The sequence below is a fragment of the Natrix helvetica genome (genome assembly GCF_964273705.1).
Source record: "Natrix helvetica genome assembly, chromosome: 1".
In the NCBI taxonomy this organism is placed as follows: domain Eukaryota; kingdom Metazoa; phylum Chordata; class Lepidosauria; order Squamata; family Natricidae; genus Natrix; species Natrix helvetica.
This window is the reverse complement of record NC_138548.1, coordinates 209,400,791-209,419,067: the sequence shown is the minus strand read 5'-3', so window position 1 is coordinate 209,419,067 and position 18,277 is coordinate 209,400,791. Positions and strand designations below refer to the sequence as shown.

Genomic DNA, 18,277 nt, shown 5'->3' with positions numbered 1-18,277 from the left:
ACCCAACATTACTGTAAATGCTGAAATCAGGCAGCTATAGAACGTGGTTTGTGCATTTCAAATTGGTTCTCTTTTCTTTTCCTGCTTTACAAGTGAAGAAATTAAAACTTTGTAGCGGGATTCAGGATGACACACATTTCTCCTGCTTGCTCCCAGTCACGCTCTATCACACACCCACACCCACCTGTTGTGCCTTTAGCAATTGCGCGACAGACTGATTTTTTGGGGTGGCACGCTTGTCATTTCTGTCACACCATTAACTAAGAAAGGAAACAGCTGTTGAACTTCAGTCTGTTAAAGGCAACAGGTGTCTGTCGGCTGTTGTGAGAGAGAGCAGAAATTGTAGAGAGGATACATAAAGGTGTAAAATTCAAGTGCAATGTTGATAAAGATCCAAGCTGGATTCTGGAGGGAGGTGAAGACTTCAGGAGAAGAAAAATAGCAAAAAGATGGAGGGGTTTTGTTTAGAACACACAAGATTCTTACTACACCTATTAATTGAAGCATTATATTAAATCTAGAAGTTTTCATTCTGCTCTCTCATTCAATGAGGATCTCTAGTAGGCTTCCTTCCTTCCTTCCTTCCTTCCTTCCTTCCTTCCTTCCTTCCTTCCTTCCTTCCTTCCTTCCTTCCTTCCTTCCTTCCCAGATTTTACAGAGTTAATATTTGCTTCGCTGTTCATTTTCCACCTGGACTGACCATTGTGCTAGCAGGAGACACATTTCTTCCATCCAGACATCCCTTTTGGACAATTAACATCAGGCTTCTTTTGATCTTTCTGGTTCCTCTGCTTTGCTGGGCTTCTATTCGGGGGTCACCTTAACAGGAGTGACAAGACACCATTCCATATTAATATAAGGCACTACCCAATCCATCATGTATTGATTTTTAACTTCCAGTGGGAAACAATTTGCTGTTACGAGTTGCAGAGTCATGTGAGAGCAAGATGTATACCGGGATGCACAGCCTCTTCAAGGGGGATGGAGCAGAAACTAGATAAATGACCTGTAGGGTGGAGCACGCCCCTCTGGGCTTTTGTGAGTTATCCATCCACCCCACTGACAAAGCCAGATTCCCTTTGTCCTTGTCCTTCAGGTTCTCAAGCGAGGCAGCTACAAAAGAGAAGCGGGGAAAGTTGACTTGTTTGCTTACCTCTGGGCATAGGTGGACCTAGATGGAAAAAAGGTATGGGTGAAACACCAGTTGGAGCCCGCAGGCATTATGTTATCTGCCTTGATGCACCTTGTGGCTATTCACCGTCTATATTCAATGATTTGGTAGATTTATATCCTGCCTTTCCTCCAAGAGCTCAAGGCTACCCAGGTAGCATTCTCTTCTCCCGTTTTTCCCACAATTTGGCCACATTGCAAGGTGATCGGGAGTAAGAGAGCGTGTGTGGCCCAAAATCACCAGGGAGTTCTGTGGCTGAGGGTGAGTTTAAACCAGAGTTTCCCTGGTGCTAGATCAACATCTTGACCGTTGCACCATACTGGTGCAACGATTGTAGCCATTAGGCATTCAGATTAGGCCAGGATTTGTGTGACACAACCACATTTTCTGGGGATGAAGGGGAAAGTAAGTTCCTCTCTCCCATTTCCTCCTACCATTTAAAAAAATATAGGGGAGGAATGTTATTTGCAGACCTCTGAAGCTGGCATCTTCCAACAGAATCTTAAGCACCTTTTCCCATCAGAGTCTTTCCCCTTGAAAATGTGAATCTTTTTTAACTTGTCAGAAAGCAGAATGTTTCTCAGGTTTACATCTATCATCCAGATTGTGAAAGGCAATTGTACCCTACAGTTTTATATACATACTTCCTAAAAATAAATCCTACTGAAATAAGTGAAGGGAACTTCTGATACACTGCCAGGGAATGTCTCTTTGAACTATGTAACCATCTATACTTCAGGCAAGACGGTCCAACTATTGTTACTCCCAAACTTCTTTCCATCTAGATTTGATCCAGGTGTAGACAACTTGTTGTTGTTGTTGTTAGTTGCAAGTTGTGTCTGACCTATCGCGGCCCCATCGACCACGTTCCTCCAGGCCTTCCTGTCCTCTACCATCCTCTGAAGTCCATTTAAGCTCACGCCTACTGCTTCAGTGACTCCATCCAGCCACCTCCTTCTCTGTTGTCCCCTTCTTCTTTTGCCCTCAATCGTTCCCAGCATTAGACTCTTCTCCAGTGAGTCCTTCCTTCTCATTAGGTGGCCAAAGTATTTGAGTTTCATCTACCTTGCATTCAGAGGGAATGTCTACGTAAAAAAGCAGCTGTGCCCAAAAAGACCTCAGCCTGATCCTGGAGCCATTATTCATCATAGCTGTTTGTTGTTGTTAGTTGTGAAGTTGTGTCTGACCCATTGCAACCCCATGGATAACATTCTTCCAAGCCTTCCTGTCCTCTACCATCCTCTGTAGTCTTTAAGCTCACGCCTACTATTTCGGTGACTCCATCCAGCCACCTCATTCTCCGTTGTCCCTTTCTTCTTTTGCCATCAATCGTTCCCAGCATTAGGCTCTTCTCCAGTGAGTCTTTCCTTCTCATTAGGTGGCCAAAGTATTTGAGTTTCATCTTCAGGATCTGGCCTTCTAAAGAGCAGATAGACAATTAGTAAACACTGAGTGTTTATTAAGTTATCTATGTTCTATCCATCAGCCCCAGATTTCATAAGACTTTAGGAGCTGTAGTCCAAAACATCTGAAAAGCACTAACGCCAGTTCTTGGACTGATCTGCATTGACCTTCTCCATATTTCAGATTTGGGCTGGTCCTGTGGGGAGCAAACTTCCTCTACCAAGCACAATAACCAAACATATACAACATTAACTTAAGAGGGAATTGTAGGAAATGACGACAACCTACGCAAGCTGAAGAAGAGCAACTTTGCACGTGCCTTGGAATATGTAAGGAAGACACAGAAGGATATAAAACATTTGACAATATTGGGGATGAAGCATTCATCACAGGACAACATTTCAGTTGAAAAAGGTCAACTGAATGTGTCCACAATGATAAATTGGCAGCGGCTGAGGTGGGATTACTACAAATATTATATTCTAGATATTGCCTTGAAGGTATTTCAAACAACGATTGTTGCTATGCATAAGCTCTCACAATATGTCCTGCATGACATAACATACAAATCAAGGATAGAGAACCTTCATACTGATAAGAATTGCATTTAATTTTTTTAAAAAAAAATTGGCATTGTGTCTGGGAACAGCATGTTATCATTGGAATTGGGAATGGGGGGAAATACCTAAAATATCCTTTTTGCTTCTTAAACTCCTCCAACCCAGGAAAAACTAAACTCATCAACTCTTGGCAGAGGACATAGACATGAAGATTACTTAAGCTGCAAGGTTTAGGGCACCAAATTCATTCTTTGAATATTTCCAAAGCATCAACCAAGTCACCAACAATCTCATCCTCTAACTCCAGGGGACCAGAGGCTAAAATATACGAAGAACAGGTGCAGGAACTGGATATATCTAGTTTAATGAAAAGAAGGACTAGGGGAGACATGATAGCAGTGTTCCAATATCTCAGGGGTTGCCCCAAAGAAGAGGGAGATAAGCTGTTCTTCAAAGCACCTGAGGGTAGAACAAGAAGCAATGGGTGGAAACTAATCAAGGAGAGAAGCAACTTAGAACTGAGGAGAAACTTCCTGACAGTTACAACAATTAATCAGTGGAACAACTTGCCTGCAGAAGTTGTGAGTGCTTCAACACTGGAAGTTTTTAAGAAGATGTTGGCTAACCATTTGTCTGAAGTGGGGTAGGGTTTCTTGCCTAAGCAGGGGATTGGACTAGAAGACCTCCAAGGTTCCTTCCAACTCTGTTATTCTATTCTATTCTATTCTATTCTATTCTATTCTATACAATACTATACTTGCTCACTCCAGGTCTTTGGGTTCTGCAAAATGGGTTCTACACAATTTCTACAAAATTAATACATATTGGGGAGCACTGCACACATAACTCATGGCCTGTCCCCCTCTGAACTAGGTTATAATGTCATCTTGCTTTATCACTGCCTGTGGTTTCTCATCTGTGATTAGCATATTCTGTAATACTACTCCTAATTTTTCAACAAACCATTTAACAAACCATGCCTTAATGTAACAATGAAAAGCATCTAGTGAGTTTTATTCTCATCCCACCAAACATGCAGATGTGTGTAATCATCTGTTGACAGAATTGCAAACCTTTTTGATAGAATCATAGGTTGTCAGCGAAGCCAATTACTCAATTTTCTTTCAATATTCTATTATTTAACACTGTCAGCCAAAACTGAGGACACGGGAAGAAGTAATCTGATGAAAGGCAGCTCTGCTTTTCTAGTCTGAACATTTGTGAACAGTAATCTTGAGGTTTGTTGTAGGTGTTGAGAGAATAAAAACAGGGTTGTCTTTGGGGAATTTGTAGGTTCAGAAAAGATAAGGCAAATCTTTAAATATACATATTAAGCGTGGGATCACTGCCAGAGGTTGTATGAGGAATGTTGGGGATTTTATATTCTAAGAAAAGGTCTGGTTAAGAATTGGGGGTCTATTAAGCATTTACAGTATATGTAGATTGTGAGACGAGAGAAAAATGGCAGGATAAAAATTTTGTTACCTGGATGGGCTTTTGTGGTCTAGAGGTACATTTCTAATGATGATTTGGAAAGAACATTCTTGGTGGGCCTGAGTAGCCAGCAAAAGGCAGATTGTGCAAATTGAAACCTGGCTTGTGCTTGGATTAGAAGATGGTAAAGGTTTAGGAGGTTAGTCAACTGCACAGATGAGAGATGCTACCATTTTGACAATTAAAAATCCAACACTCCTTTGGGTGCTGAGAACAGATGATTCTAGCCTCATTTTTTTCCTGAGATTATGATTTAGTGATGAGTTCTTTCACTGATATCAGGACAAATTCCTTAATTTGGCTCCAACTTGCAGGTCATATTCTCCGCATGGAGAACAATCGGATCCCCAAGATGGCAATGCATACATACAATGCTAGGTAACGAGGCATGGCAAAGTTACCAACTTTGACAACTTCTGGACCAGGGAAGTCCTAGGTTTTATTGCAGAAGTCGAGCTTATCTGGAAATGTCTACCTGAGATGCTGACTTCCTTATTCCCTAAAACTGGAAGTGAATTTTATGTACATGGCCATCTTACCATTAATAGGGAAGCCCTCAGAGAAGTCTCCTTGCTCAAGCCCCTCTTATTTTGGATGTCACCACTGCAAAATTAAAAATTGGAGTGCCATATAGTTTCAGTATGGTTGTTTTGAGTGGAGATATATCTTTTTTCAAAGGAACCAAAACTAACCATTCAGAAAATGAGAAAGTTTGGAGCATATTTAAGAAATTTGACTCAATTGGAAAATTCTTCGTTGTGGAGATATTGTGTATAAGGATCTTATTTTCAACAAAGCAATCGTAAACTTTAATTTCCTATTAGGTTCAGCTTTGGTTTGCACAATCTATCTGGTTGTTGGTGCCACCTGGTGACCAATATGGAACTTCAAATCATGTTGATCCTCCACAAAGCTTATGCAAAATAGAGGAAACATGACGCAGGGGTGTGAATCAAAAACATGGGTCAATATTTATCAAGATTTAGTTCAAACTCTAGAATAAATTTAGAAATGGAGGAATGCATCATGATCATAATCAGGGATCACTGTGCTGGAAGGGACCTTAAGAGGGTTTTTAAAGACCTCATTTTAAGGAGTCCAACAGGAATATGGCTCAGGACCTACATTTTGTAACAAAATTCCTTTTGTGATCTTCCCACCATCAGTTTCATCCAAGTGAGCTGTGATAGCCAATGGCAGAATTCTTCCCTCAACTTTGTCCTTCCTAACTACCGCTTGCCTTACAATAGGAATCTAATTTTATCTAAAGCAAGTGATGAGTTGTTAAGAGAGATCAAGGGACAAAATGCAATGCCTATTAACATGAATATTATTAGACTAGCAGGGTGGAGATTTCAAACCAAGCCGGCGAAATGCAGAAGGAAGTCTTGCATTTCGTAGAGCTGTAGTAGGAATTTCAGCCGTAGTTTGCTGGAGTGGTCTCTTTATACTTGGCTTCTTGTCCTTGCAATCACTCATAGAAATCTGATGTTAAAAAGGGGGGAAATATTGAGTTTACTGGGAGACTCCATTCATATTTAAGATGAGATAATATGAAGCTTCATAAAAGCTGTTTTGAACCTTCCACCATCTTTGGGGATACCATCTTTAGAAGAAATCAAAGTTCTGTGAAACAGCCTTCATCAATCTCCAGGTACGTTTGTTATACTAGACAGGGGATTCTGAGAATTGTGGCTTCTCTACACACAAGGCACCAAGTTGAGGAAGAATGCTATTAATCAAACAAAGGTTGGACACTCCTGGTTGATTCTTGGTAACTGCATGTACGTGTGTGTGTGTGTGTGTGTGTGTTATGGCCAACAGTGGAATACTTTCTGACTTCTCAGTCTAGTCCCATATTATCCCCACAAAATAACCTGACAATTATAAAAGCTTCTCTAAATAATTTTGGAGAGGGAGAAAAGGTTACAGCAAGTGGTTTAATTCTCAACTCAAGAGAAAGGATAGGAAAATTGGGAAGGTGATTTCCCTGCCTGCCTGATGCCAAATTGAAGCAGAGCAAAACTTTGGAAAGGTCTTTTCCTAGGCTGAGGCTTCCCAGACCTCTTGCTTTGCTGAGATAGGCACGAGTTTCTTTTTTGTTTTTGTGCCTTCAAGTTGACTCTTAGTGGCTGCCTAAACAAGTCCCTAGTTTTCTTAGCAAGTTTTCCATAAGTGGTTTGTGCTTGCCTCCTTCTTAGGGCTAAGAGTGAGTGACTGGCCCAAGGTCAAATATCTGGCTCTGTGTCTAAGGTGGGGCTAGAACTCACCATCTCCCAGTCTCTAGCCTCGTTCTTTAACTACCAGACCAAGTTGGCTCTCCTGTTGTTTAGGTAACATATATGACAAAACTGTTCAGAATTTGCAATTTCCCATGGAATAAAACCAGCCCCAAATGAAATAAAGAAAATGTTTAAAAGCAGTAGTTTTTAAAAATTTTATTTATAACAATATCTGTTTTTTATTTTTAATGTTTTGTTTTTAGTTGTAAAGTAATCTGGCAAAAATTATTAAAACATTTGGGTCCCCTTCCCAGGGAAAAAAAATGCTGAGGAGACCTCCTTCCCTCCCCCCTACATGCATGTAATTTCTACTATAAAAGCTAGTTCATCTTATTTACTTCTGATCTGATTTCATCTTTAAAAAAAAAACAAGTTGGAAAGAAATGAAAGTTGAAATAACATTTGAACCTCTTTCCCGAAATAGGAATGATGGAAATTGTGGTGATGGAGGGAGGAGGGGGGAAGGTCAGAAAAGGGGGGGTAAGAAATGGGACCTTTGTTGCAATTCACAATTTGTAAACTCTGCTTAGTCTTAAGACACGGAGACTAAAATAAAGTGAGATACAGTCAAAGTAATAATTCTCCAAAAAGAATACGATTTCTGGAAATAAAATGCTTTCGGGGGAAAGAAATTAGTGGAAAGGTGAAAAGATATGAGAAAACCAGTTTGGGTGGTGGCTGATGGGATAAGAGTAGATTAAAATCATACTGGTAGAAAAAAATGATTAAGGCGTTGCAAAGAGAAGATTAGATTGGCTGGGTGCTGTGAGAGAAAAGGCCATTGTTGGAAACACACAGGAAAAACTGTTGGGGAAAAAAAAAAAGAATGCACTTGATGGAAAGAACATTCACACCAGTGGTTCTTTAATTCAATTCTTAGGTAGCCAAAAGGGCCTTTCGTGGACTTTCGGGTGATCTGCAAGGACCTGATGGAACACAGGAAACGTTGAAAGGTTGGTTTGGGTTTTTTTTTCTTCTTCTCTTTTTAATGACAAATGGTCAAATTAAGAATCAGCTCCTTTTGCTCACTGAGCAAATGGAACTGCTGCACGAAAGCGAAGGAGAAGCAGGCCAGGATAAGCTATTGCCACGTCTGCGCAATGCAGGGAAATCTGCTCCGTAAGACATTCTGATATAAGGCTTGTTTTTTGTTTTTGTTTTAAAGAGGAATCACAAAACAGAACAAGAATTTGTTTGCATAAAGTAGGTTACATCCACAGGTTACTCTGGGATTTTCTCCAACCCAAAAGTTTGTGATGGATGTGCGGCTACTGACCCACTCCCCATTTTCTTCCCCAAATGGATCAATCTGCGAAGGGAGGGGGGAAAAGTAATGTTCAAGTTGCCTTGCGCATTAGGGGCAAATGAAAATGAGCAAACTTAAAATCATGGTTCCCCAACCCAGTGCCTCAGATTTAAAGGACCACTGGTGTGCCTGTCCTGGGTACCTCTTGTCCGACAAACCTACATTGAGCCATTGTCAACATTGGGGTCATATTGGGATCCACGTTCAGTGAAACCAGGTTTCAGTGTGCACGAGAAGGAAGGAAGGCGTTCCCCCCTTCCCTACAGGTTCCAAACATGCACTTTTCAATATGGTTCATCTCCAACTTCTGGCAAGAGAAAGTCTTCCCCAAACATGTCCCTGGATTCGTCAACAGCATCCTGAGAAGGGTGGGAAACTATTGCAAAACTTTTAAAAGGCTAGCAGCCTAAAGCTGCCTGCAGAAGAAGAAGCAGAAGTGGATTGTTTTGTGCAGCAAGCAAAAAGATCCAGCCCTTTAACCTAAAGTGGGGTCTTCTTACAATTCTCCCCCTATTTCCCTACATTGCCTTAACGTCAATCACCCCACCCCCCCCTTTCCCCGAGTCCAGTGACAAGAGATTCAGCGGCTGGTAGATGAAAGGGAATATACAGGTAATAATACTGCTCACATATAAAAGTAATAATCCTTCATTTGTACATTTATACAGTATCTCTTGCTCCCTCCCCATCTGGTCTCTTTCCATCTGGTCTCTGTCTTGGGCTGATGGCCCATTCCCCCATTCCTTATGCCAGGGGGTTGCCAAGGTCATCATCTGCTCCTCTCGACAGCAGCTCCCGCTTTTCGTCTGTGCTGGCTAGTGAATTGCGGCTATTATGGGCGCCCATGTAGAGTGTGGCGTACACTGGGTTTGTGAAGTTTGTGGGCTAGAGGAGAGAAAGGGAAAAAAAGAGAGTAAGAACTGGCTGGGGAAAAGGACAAAGCCAGCTTCTCTGAGACTTCATCTTTATATTATCCCCAACATCATCCCTAACTCAGAGAACTATTGTTCCTTTCCTTCTCAACACAGAAGGGCAACAACTAGCGTGGCTTTAAAAAGGTTTGGGCGTCATGTCAGCAGAGGTGGGTTGCTCCCAATTTGGCCCGGTTCAGCTGAACCAGCAGTGGAATTTAGGCCTGGGTTGCAGAACTGGCAGTGACCTAGGCTTGCCATGCGCCCAAACTGGTTCCCTTGCTGCCGCTGGGCCACCGCCATTTTGGTTTTTAGTGACTGCGTGTGCACAGTTCACTGTAAATTGTTCCGTGCATGCGCGCGTGCATTTTTCTAGCTGGTGACACTCTTACATCAAGAGGTCTGACAAAAATGGAGCTACTTTCATAAGCACAGGTGCTGTGCTTATGAACATTCAGGAGCACTTATTCTAAATTATGTGTGAAATCCTTGCATCTTTTTTATTTATTTATCACTTAGTTGAGCTGCCCCTCTGACCTAAGAGTGACTGAGTGGCCTACAACACTCAGTGAAAAGGAAAACCAATCAATTATTGCTTAGCAGTAATAATGCCTGGAGAGATGGCATGGATCATTTCAATGAAGGGGAGACCCTCACAATCCAAAACTCAAGACTTTGGCCAAAGTTAATGGGTGTTCCACACTGTATCTGGTTGGCTCCCTTCCCCTGTTTTAATTTGGCCATCCAAAATACTAATGGAAAAATGCATTGCTCAAATTGTTGGGCTTTGGGGGAATAACAAAGCATATTACCAATTGTCTTTTTTGAAGTTACTATAAAAACACACCCTAATACTAAACCATATTGTATGGTTATGCATGAAATTAACGGTCTGGCCTGTTAATTTTATCTAATTTTTAAAATGTTATTGTCATATTAATTGGGTTTGGTTTTTTGGATATTTATCTAATTTCCTTTTAACTTTTGTGAGACGTGTTTTTTAATGTTGTACGCCGCCCTGAGTCCTTTGGGAGAAGGGCGGCATATAAATCCAATAAAACAAACAAACAAACAAACAAAATGGAAAATAATGCTACTTAAGTTTCTCCAGTTCCCTGGTGTAAGTGCAACCATTCACGGGTAGTTTAAGGCTAATATTTCTGCCCAAACATCTGCCTTGGAAAACTGCTAACCATCCAGCTAGTGAGAGGCTATAGGCAAATGGGATATTAAGCCTTAAACCCAGAGCCAGTAGGTGGCAAGGCTCCCACAATTTCCCCAGATGTAGTCTACAGAAACACTAAATGAAACCTCCTTTTTAAATTGCAAATTGAACACATTGAAAGTAGATAGGGTGAAATTATTGAAGATTTGCAAGTTATGGTCATTTGAAAAGAGCTATCTATTTTCCAACCCGCACAACATCATTGTGTAAAAACCACACAATGGCATTTGATCTCTGTATTCAAGGGTGACCCTTTTAATCCATGAAGACCTTGGGATAGGAAGGGCACTGTTGCGTTCATGTCACAAAATGTGCAGATGCAATTGGATATTAGTATCACTTAGAGGTAGTTCTCGACTTATGACAATTGAGCGCCAAATTTCTGTTTGCTAAGTGAGACATTTGTTACGTTTTTCCCATTTCACGACCTTTCTTGCCACAGTTGTTAACGAAATCACTGCAGTTGTTAAGTAACTAACCAGGTGGTTAAGTGAATGTGGCTTCCCCATTGACTTCCATTTATCCGATGGTCACAAAAGGTGATCACATGACCCCGGGACACTGCACCCGTCATAAATATGAATCAGTTGCTAAGTGTCTGAATTTTGATCACATGACCATGCAGTCATAAGTCTTTTTTTTTCAGTGTCGTTGTAACTTTGAAGTTCACTAAATGAACTGCTGTAAGTCGAGGACTACCTGTTTAAATTATCATCAATATGTGTAACTACAGATTGGGTAATGCGGCTTTCCCAGGCACAAGAGTCTCATATAATAATGGTGGTGCACAACATCTTTATGCAGTCTGGGGTCCCACTTCCTCTTCCAAACCTTATCGGGGTCCAGAGCGAAGTCGGCATCTAGCAGCTCCCCTACATCATCTGCGTCGGGGTCTCCCTCGTACATCTTGTAGGTGGGATTGCCAATCTCCACATTCATGGCTCCGTTGGTCATGCGCTGGTGCTGAAAACCTTTGGCCCTGGATGAGAGACACAGCAGGGATGAATGGGGGTCAAACACCCATGGGTAGGCATGGATGCAAGCGGACGGCAATGCAGCATTACTGAGTAGGACCTGAACTGCAAATGCTAGGGAGGCGGGGCAGAATAATGCACTAGCTCAGCAATTGTTGTGCTTGTTGTGTTTGTTGAGATAGTTTAAACATCTTCAAGGAATGTGTGTAAAAGGATAGGATCTTTAATCTCTTCTGTATGTATTGATTTTGCACTGCAAATATCTTCACCGGGGAAAAATGTTTTGTGTTTTCTGGAAATTGCTGCGTAAGGACATGGAAATCTCTCTCTCCACCCTGTTTTATAGACATAGGAGACTGGAATCCAAGGTGTTATTTGTAAAATGTAGTTTGGCCCTCAGAATAATGTTTATGCATATAATGGGGGGGGGGGGGATATAACATCGGTTAATGCAGAAGAGTTTCGTTGTAAAGTAATCTGGATATAGGAGATGTGATGGCTCAGCAGTTAAAGGCACTGCGTTTGTCTGATGGAAAGCTGACAGCCCAGGGTTCGAGACCTGAGCACCATGCAAGGGGATGAGCTCTCATTCCTTCCCCAGTTTCTGCCCACCTAGCAGTTTGAAAGCATGCAAATGTGAGTAGATTGATAGGTACCACTTAGGTGGAAAGGTAATAGTGTTCCATGCGCCTTTGGCATATAAACATGTTGGCCACATGACCACAGAACAATTCTTTGGACAATGCTAGCTCCCTCAGTCAAGATGAGGACGGTGTCCTAGGACTAGAACCTGGGCTGTCAGTTTTCCATCTGACAAGCTCAGTGCCTTTACATATTACGTACGTGTGTGTGTATGTATGTATGTATGTATGTATATATATATATATATATCAGTGACATTTCCTATCTTAAGGTACTTGTTGGAAGCCAAAGATTCATATGTTTTGGGTTATTAAGTATGCAAAAGATACACCTTCTCCATCCATTTCCTCCCAAGACAATCCAGATACTAGTATTATATATATGTATATGTGTGTGTGTGTATATGTGTATGTATGTATGTATGTGTATGTATGTGTGTGTGTGTATGTATGTATGTGTATATATATATATATATATATATATATATATATATATATATATATATATATATATATATATATATATATATATATATATATATATATATATATATATATATATATATATATATATATATATATATATATATATATATATATATATATATATATATATATATATGTTGTATTTGTGCTGATAAATAAATAAAGGGAGACTAGCAAGTGGCTAGCAAGTCTGCCTAATATGTAACACACCCCAGGTTCAAATCCCACTAAGGGTATGGCTAGCTGATGAGAGCTAAACAGCTTGAAATGGATCCATAACTAGTCTCCCTTTATTTATTTATCAGCACAAATACAACACAAATATAAAAAGGCAACATTAAAATAAAAATATGGGTTTCTGCCTGCATGGTTTTCTGTGATGAGCCGAAGGACAGAAAGAGGGAAGAGTGAGCTCCCTCCCATATTTGGGCATACCAGCGGTTGTAACACAAACACACACACACACACACACACACACACACACACACACATATATATATACACATACATACACACTCACACACACATATATGTGTGTTGCATTTGTGCTGATAAATAAATAAAGGGAGACTAATATAGATCTATTTCACACACACCATAGTACAAGATAAAAAGGTAAAGGTAAAAAGGTTCCCCTCGTATATATGTGCTAGTCATTCCCGACTCTAGGGGGCGGTGCTCATCTCCATTTCAAAGCCGAAGAGCCAGCGCTGTCCAAAGACATCTCCGTGGTCATATGACTGGCATGACTAAACGATGAAGGCACACAGAGTGCTGTTCCCTTCCCACCAAAGGTGGTTCCTATTTTTCCACTTGCATTTTTTATGTGCTTTCGAACTGTTAAATCGGCAGAAGCTGGGACAAGTAACAGGAGCTTACTCCATTACGCAGTGCTAGGGATTCGAACCGCCAAACTGCCGACCTTTCTGATCGACAAGCTCAGCGTCTTAGCCACCGAACCACCGCGCCCCCCAGTACAAGGTACTTCAATCCAATTTGGCACCTGAAAGGAATTATTGATCCAAGGCAAAAGGTGTCATCGGTGAGAACAGAAGCGCAACAGACTGTCTCATAGACATAATCAAGGTCGAACCTTGCTGAGAAGGGTTTGCATCTGTCTAAAAGCTGGCTTATATAAATGAATAATCCTGCATTTAAGAATAGAAAGCCAGTCTATACTGCGGTAGTTATATAGGTCTTCTTAGACCATCTGCATTCGTTGTTTTGGGATGCCCAAGCTTACCCTTTAATCCGTTTTTTGTACCAAACCACAGCACCGGCCACTAACATTAGGAGCAGCAGCAGCAGAATTGGGATGACAATAGAGACAGTTCCTAGAAAAAAATAGGGAGACATTGGTTATCTCTGAAACATAGAAAACATCCATCCCTGCTCCGGACTCCTGAGCCATGTTACCTTCTCTTTATAGATGTCTCTGGATATCGGTTTTTTTCCCTGCCAAATGATGACAGCAATAGATAATCTGAGAGAGTATATTCCTCTCCATTCCCAAATGGGAGACAGTGTGGGTAGTGGGTAGCACTGTGGAGACCCCCGTTCTTCCTTCAAGAGCAAAGGGTCTCCTAAGCATGAATTTGAGCCACGAGCCTTCAATATGACTTACTCTACGGTGTTATTATGCGGCAAAGGTTGGGGAAGGGGAGAACCAAGTCAACCACCTTGGAGTAAATAGACAGAATCCCTTCTCCCTTATAATGAAGAGATGGCGCTTCAATGTGGCAGTGGCTGGGGTGGCAGTATTGCTCTGCCTGCCTGCCAGACCCTTTGTTGCAATAACAGTGGAGTCTACTACCCCTTTAATGTTCACAACCTTCCGTACTGAACTTCCTTCTGTCCTCTACGGAACTCACAACAGCTCCAGAATGAGAACAGTGAAAATTTTGAGGGGGGGTCTTTGGTGCTCTCTGAGCTTCCTTGTTTTCTCCCAGACGTTTCATTACCCTAACTAGATAAGCTAGCACTGATGATGCTACCTATTAGGGTAATGAAACGCCTGCAAGAAAACAAGCAAGCTGAGAGAGCACCAAGGACCCCTCCTTTCAACCCTGAGCTACAAAGATTCTCCTCTGTTAGTGAAAATATTATCTGTTCTCCGTTGACTATGGTTACCTTCCTAATCAATTCAATGTCAACTTTTGCAGGGAAGCCATTCTTTGCTAATATCCCCAAAACCGGTGGACAATACTCCCAACGTCTCATCAGAGCTGGAAAGATAATCTTAGTGGATTGTTCCACGTGTAAATATAGTGGGAGGCAGGATCTTAAGACACTGAAACAACATGAGTCACATGCTTGATTTGGAAACTCATCAATTTTTTTTTCTACAAACAGATGACCTCCAATCTCCCAATATTCCTTTCCAACACACACAGACAGACATCAGCCCCGCCGACAGTCATCTCTCCACTCCACTTACGGCTGCTTTGTTGCCCACTGTTCATCGATTCCTCACAACGCTCCCCAGTCATCTCCAAGATACACCTGTAGAGCGAGAAGCAAAAAACGTAAGCAGGGTGGATGCGAGATAAACCCGATAGGACAGCTTCTTTGAGCAGGGAAGAGGCTGGCAAGAGCAATATTGGGGCGAAACTAACGGAGAGAATAATAAATCAGGGCTGGATGACGTGAATTATGTAGCTTATATAAGTTATGGAGAGCTATGGTGGTGCAGTGGCTAGAATGCAGCATTGCAGGCTGACTCTGCTCGCTGTCAGGAGTTTGATCCTGACCAGCTCAAGGTTGACTCAGTGTTCCGAAGTTGGTAAATGAGGACCCAGACTGTTGGGGGCAATAGGCTGACTCTGTAAACTACTTAGAGGGGGCTGTAAAGCACTGTGAAGCGGTATATAAGTCTAAGTGCTACTGCTATTAACAACTACTCTAGGTGATCTAAGGCAGGCGTGTCAAACTCGATTTCATTGAGTGCTGCATCAGCGTTATATTTGACCTCGGGGGTGGGGGGCAGCTATATGTCACTTGTGTCAGGGGTGCCTGTGGCGGCCCGAGAGCTCTGCCAGCGAAAATGGGCTGTTTCCAGGGTGGCCCTGTGCGTCAGATCTAAGCACCCCCGATCTAAGGCAATAGGGCAATAGACAATATTCTAAGAATGCCCTCAGAACAGAAAAAGAGAAGAACTGGGAAACAGGATGACATGGGAAATCAAGACCCTTATCATTCTGGAAAGTGGTGGGTAATCATCTCTTCTTTTATCTCGAGCGCATGGGCACGTCCCTTCCTTCGTTCCAAGTTTCCTCCCTACTCACTGGCACTCTGGCATAGAAGTTTCAGCATTCATAGTGCATGTCCCTCCATTCATGCAGTAGTTGTTGCAAGTCAAACAGCTGGGGGCCATCTTGCCATCAGGGCATCTGCAAAGGTCAAAGGGAAGTGTGGTCAATGGAGCCCAGATTTCTTACCACGACTCTCAGTCTTTCAACATAGCCCCACTGTCCTAGCCATTCCCCCCCCCCTTCCTGTCCTTGGTTCAGCCGTTCCCCCTACAACCCCGAACCACTTGGGCTCTCCTCGTTCCACACCCACCGGCACTTCCCGCAACAAATCCCACCTACTTACATGCAGGTGACATTGCCGGTCTGCTTGTTGATGGAGCATTTGCCCTTGAGGCAGCGGTCACACTTGTCATGCTGGCAGCGGTCACCGTAATAATTTGTTGTGCAGCGACACTGCTGAGTCCCAGAGGCTGTCAAATGGCACACGCCATTATTTTCACAGTAGTTCGAACAAAGGCCTGAAAGAGCAAGAGAGATGTTGGCGTAAGGGGAAAGGATTCATTCCAGATTCACAGCAGAGATTCTGCCTGAGCCTGAGAGTCACAAACAATGGACTGCCGGCTCACTCGGGAATCTTTTTGGGATCTCTTATACACAGCTGATTGGTTATTATTAAATGTTATTTTTTTAAAAGTGGTAGCACATTAAGGATGTGCAAAGGAATCCACTTATTTGCAAAAAGAATGCTGCAGAAAGCTTTGGCATATCCCAGCCTTCTCCTACTCCCCTGCCCCCTCTCCTCCCGGAAACACAAAAAAGCTCTTGGTAAATCTCTTTCATAACATGGCATTCCCTGAATGGTTCAATGCAGAGGTGGTATTCAGCAGGTTCTGACCAGTTCTGGAGAACCGGTAGCGGAAATTTTGAGTAGTTCGGAGAACCTGCAAATACCACCTCTGGCTGGCCCCGCCCCCATCTATTCGCTGCCTCCTGAGTCCCAGCTGATCGACTGGGGCTTCTTCTGTTGCCCTGGACAGGAGAATGGAGCTGGAAAGCAGGTTAATGGGGAGGGGATGGAATGGGGATTTTACAGTATCCTTCCCCTGCCACGCCCAACAAGCCATGCCACGCCCACAGAACCAGTAGTACAATTTTTTTTGAATCCCACCACTGGGGTTCAATGGTTTCCAGAAAGAAGTCCCCTGAGCTGTTCCAAAGGGTAATCCAATCCTGGAACAGGTCTGTCCCATCTGGAATGCCACTTAAGACCCTCCCAGTTCAGAGGATTTACTTCTAGAAACCCTGGCATGATCCAAAGAGGAAATGGAACACTCTAAAGTTCTCAGGCATGTTCAGTTCTCACATTGTGCAAATTTTTATGGTGTGCCTAGAGCAGGGGTGCCAAACTCAATATCATTGAGGGTGGCATGAGGGTTGTGTTTGACCTCGAGGGGCTGGGGTGGGCGTGGCCAGCTCAACATCACTTGCATCAGGGGCACCTGTGGAGCCCTTAGCAGTCTGCCAGTGTAAATGGGCTCCTAAGCTCCGTTGTTGGCTGTGGCGGCTTCCTGTAATCCTCTGCCAGTGAAAATGGAGCACAGGAGAACCCCCTTGCAGACCCTTGCAAGGTCTGTTTTTGGCTACGACGACCTCCTGCAAACCTCTGCTAGCGAAAACGGAGGCTGGGAGCCCCCCCCCCCCGAGTTCTGTTTTCTCTGGCAGAGGCACCGCGGGCAGTGCTTTGCTGTCTCCAGGATGACCCTGCGGTCCAGATTTAAGCACCCCGCGGGCTGGATCTGGCCCCCCCAAGGCTTTCAGTTTGACCTAGAGACTGTGAACGTGACCCAAGATTGCAAGCACACTCCAAATGTGCCTATTTGCACTAGTAATAGGTTAAGCAAAGTTATTCTATATTGAAGGGAAGTATTACAGCAATCCTTGAAGAGAAATGTATATATTTTCCATCCAATTTCACCTTCGCTGTTGCTACCGACCCCAAGAAAGATCTAAGGAAGCAAGGCAGAGATTTCAGCTCCACCTTCCTGGAAGTCGGGGAAAAGACTGCTTGGTATACACTAGTTGGTTTCTCTGTACCTCCTCCCTTTGGTTAGAATTTGGGGTTATTCTTGGCAACGACTGACGGGCAGATTCTGCCCTTCCCAACCCACAGGACATCTTTTAAGACTTGCTTGGGAATACTTACGAAACTGGCACTTGTCACCAACGTAACTGTCCGGGCAGCGGCAGTTTGGCTGGTTGCCCTGGTTGACTGTACAACTGCCGTTGTTAAGGCAGTAATCCATGCACACCGGCTTGTTACACTGAGAACCAGTGAAGCCATTGGGACAGCGGCATGTTGGCATCCCTGGGTGGGTGGGAAGGAAGAGATTGTCGATGAAGAGTGTTTGGCAGAGGACTTCCCAACAAACAACAACAAGCTTTGCAAGGCTGTATACTGAATTCCTGGAGCGAACCAAGCATTTCACTGAATGCCCATGTTGTCTGTCAAATGTTTTCCCTGGCTCGGAGTCTCCATCCATTTCAAATGGAAAAGTAGCAAATCAATGAAGAT

General features: G+C 42.9%; 1 protein-coding gene across 3 annotated transcripts in view; it reads right to left on the bottom strand.

The window, feature by feature from the left end:
• Window positions 1–7,052: 7,052 nt before the first annotated feature.
• The window catches only part of LRP1 (LDL receptor related protein 1), a 382,005-nt gene continuing 370,780 nt past the window's right edge, over window positions 7,053–18,277 (bottom strand). For all 3 annotated transcript variants that reach the window (XM_081934411.1, XM_081934412.1, XM_081934413.1), the window contains 7 exons: window positions 17,909–18,070; window positions 16,049–16,223; window positions 15,739–15,843; window positions 14,892–14,956; window positions 13,698–13,788; window positions 11,185–11,332; window positions 7,053–9,102 (listed from right to left, as the gene is read on the bottom strand). In XM_081934411.1, the coding sequence (XP_081790537.1) occupies window positions 8,962–9,102; window positions 11,185–11,332; window positions 13,698–13,788; window positions 14,892–14,956; window positions 15,739–15,843; window positions 16,049–16,223; window positions 17,909–18,070 (887 nt within the window). In that variant the 3' untranslated portion in view covers window positions 7,053–8,961. The remainder of the gene's footprint in view (window positions 9,103–11,184; window positions 11,333–13,697; window positions 13,789–14,891; window positions 14,957–15,738; window positions 15,844–16,048; window positions 16,224–17,908; window positions 18,071–18,277) is intronic.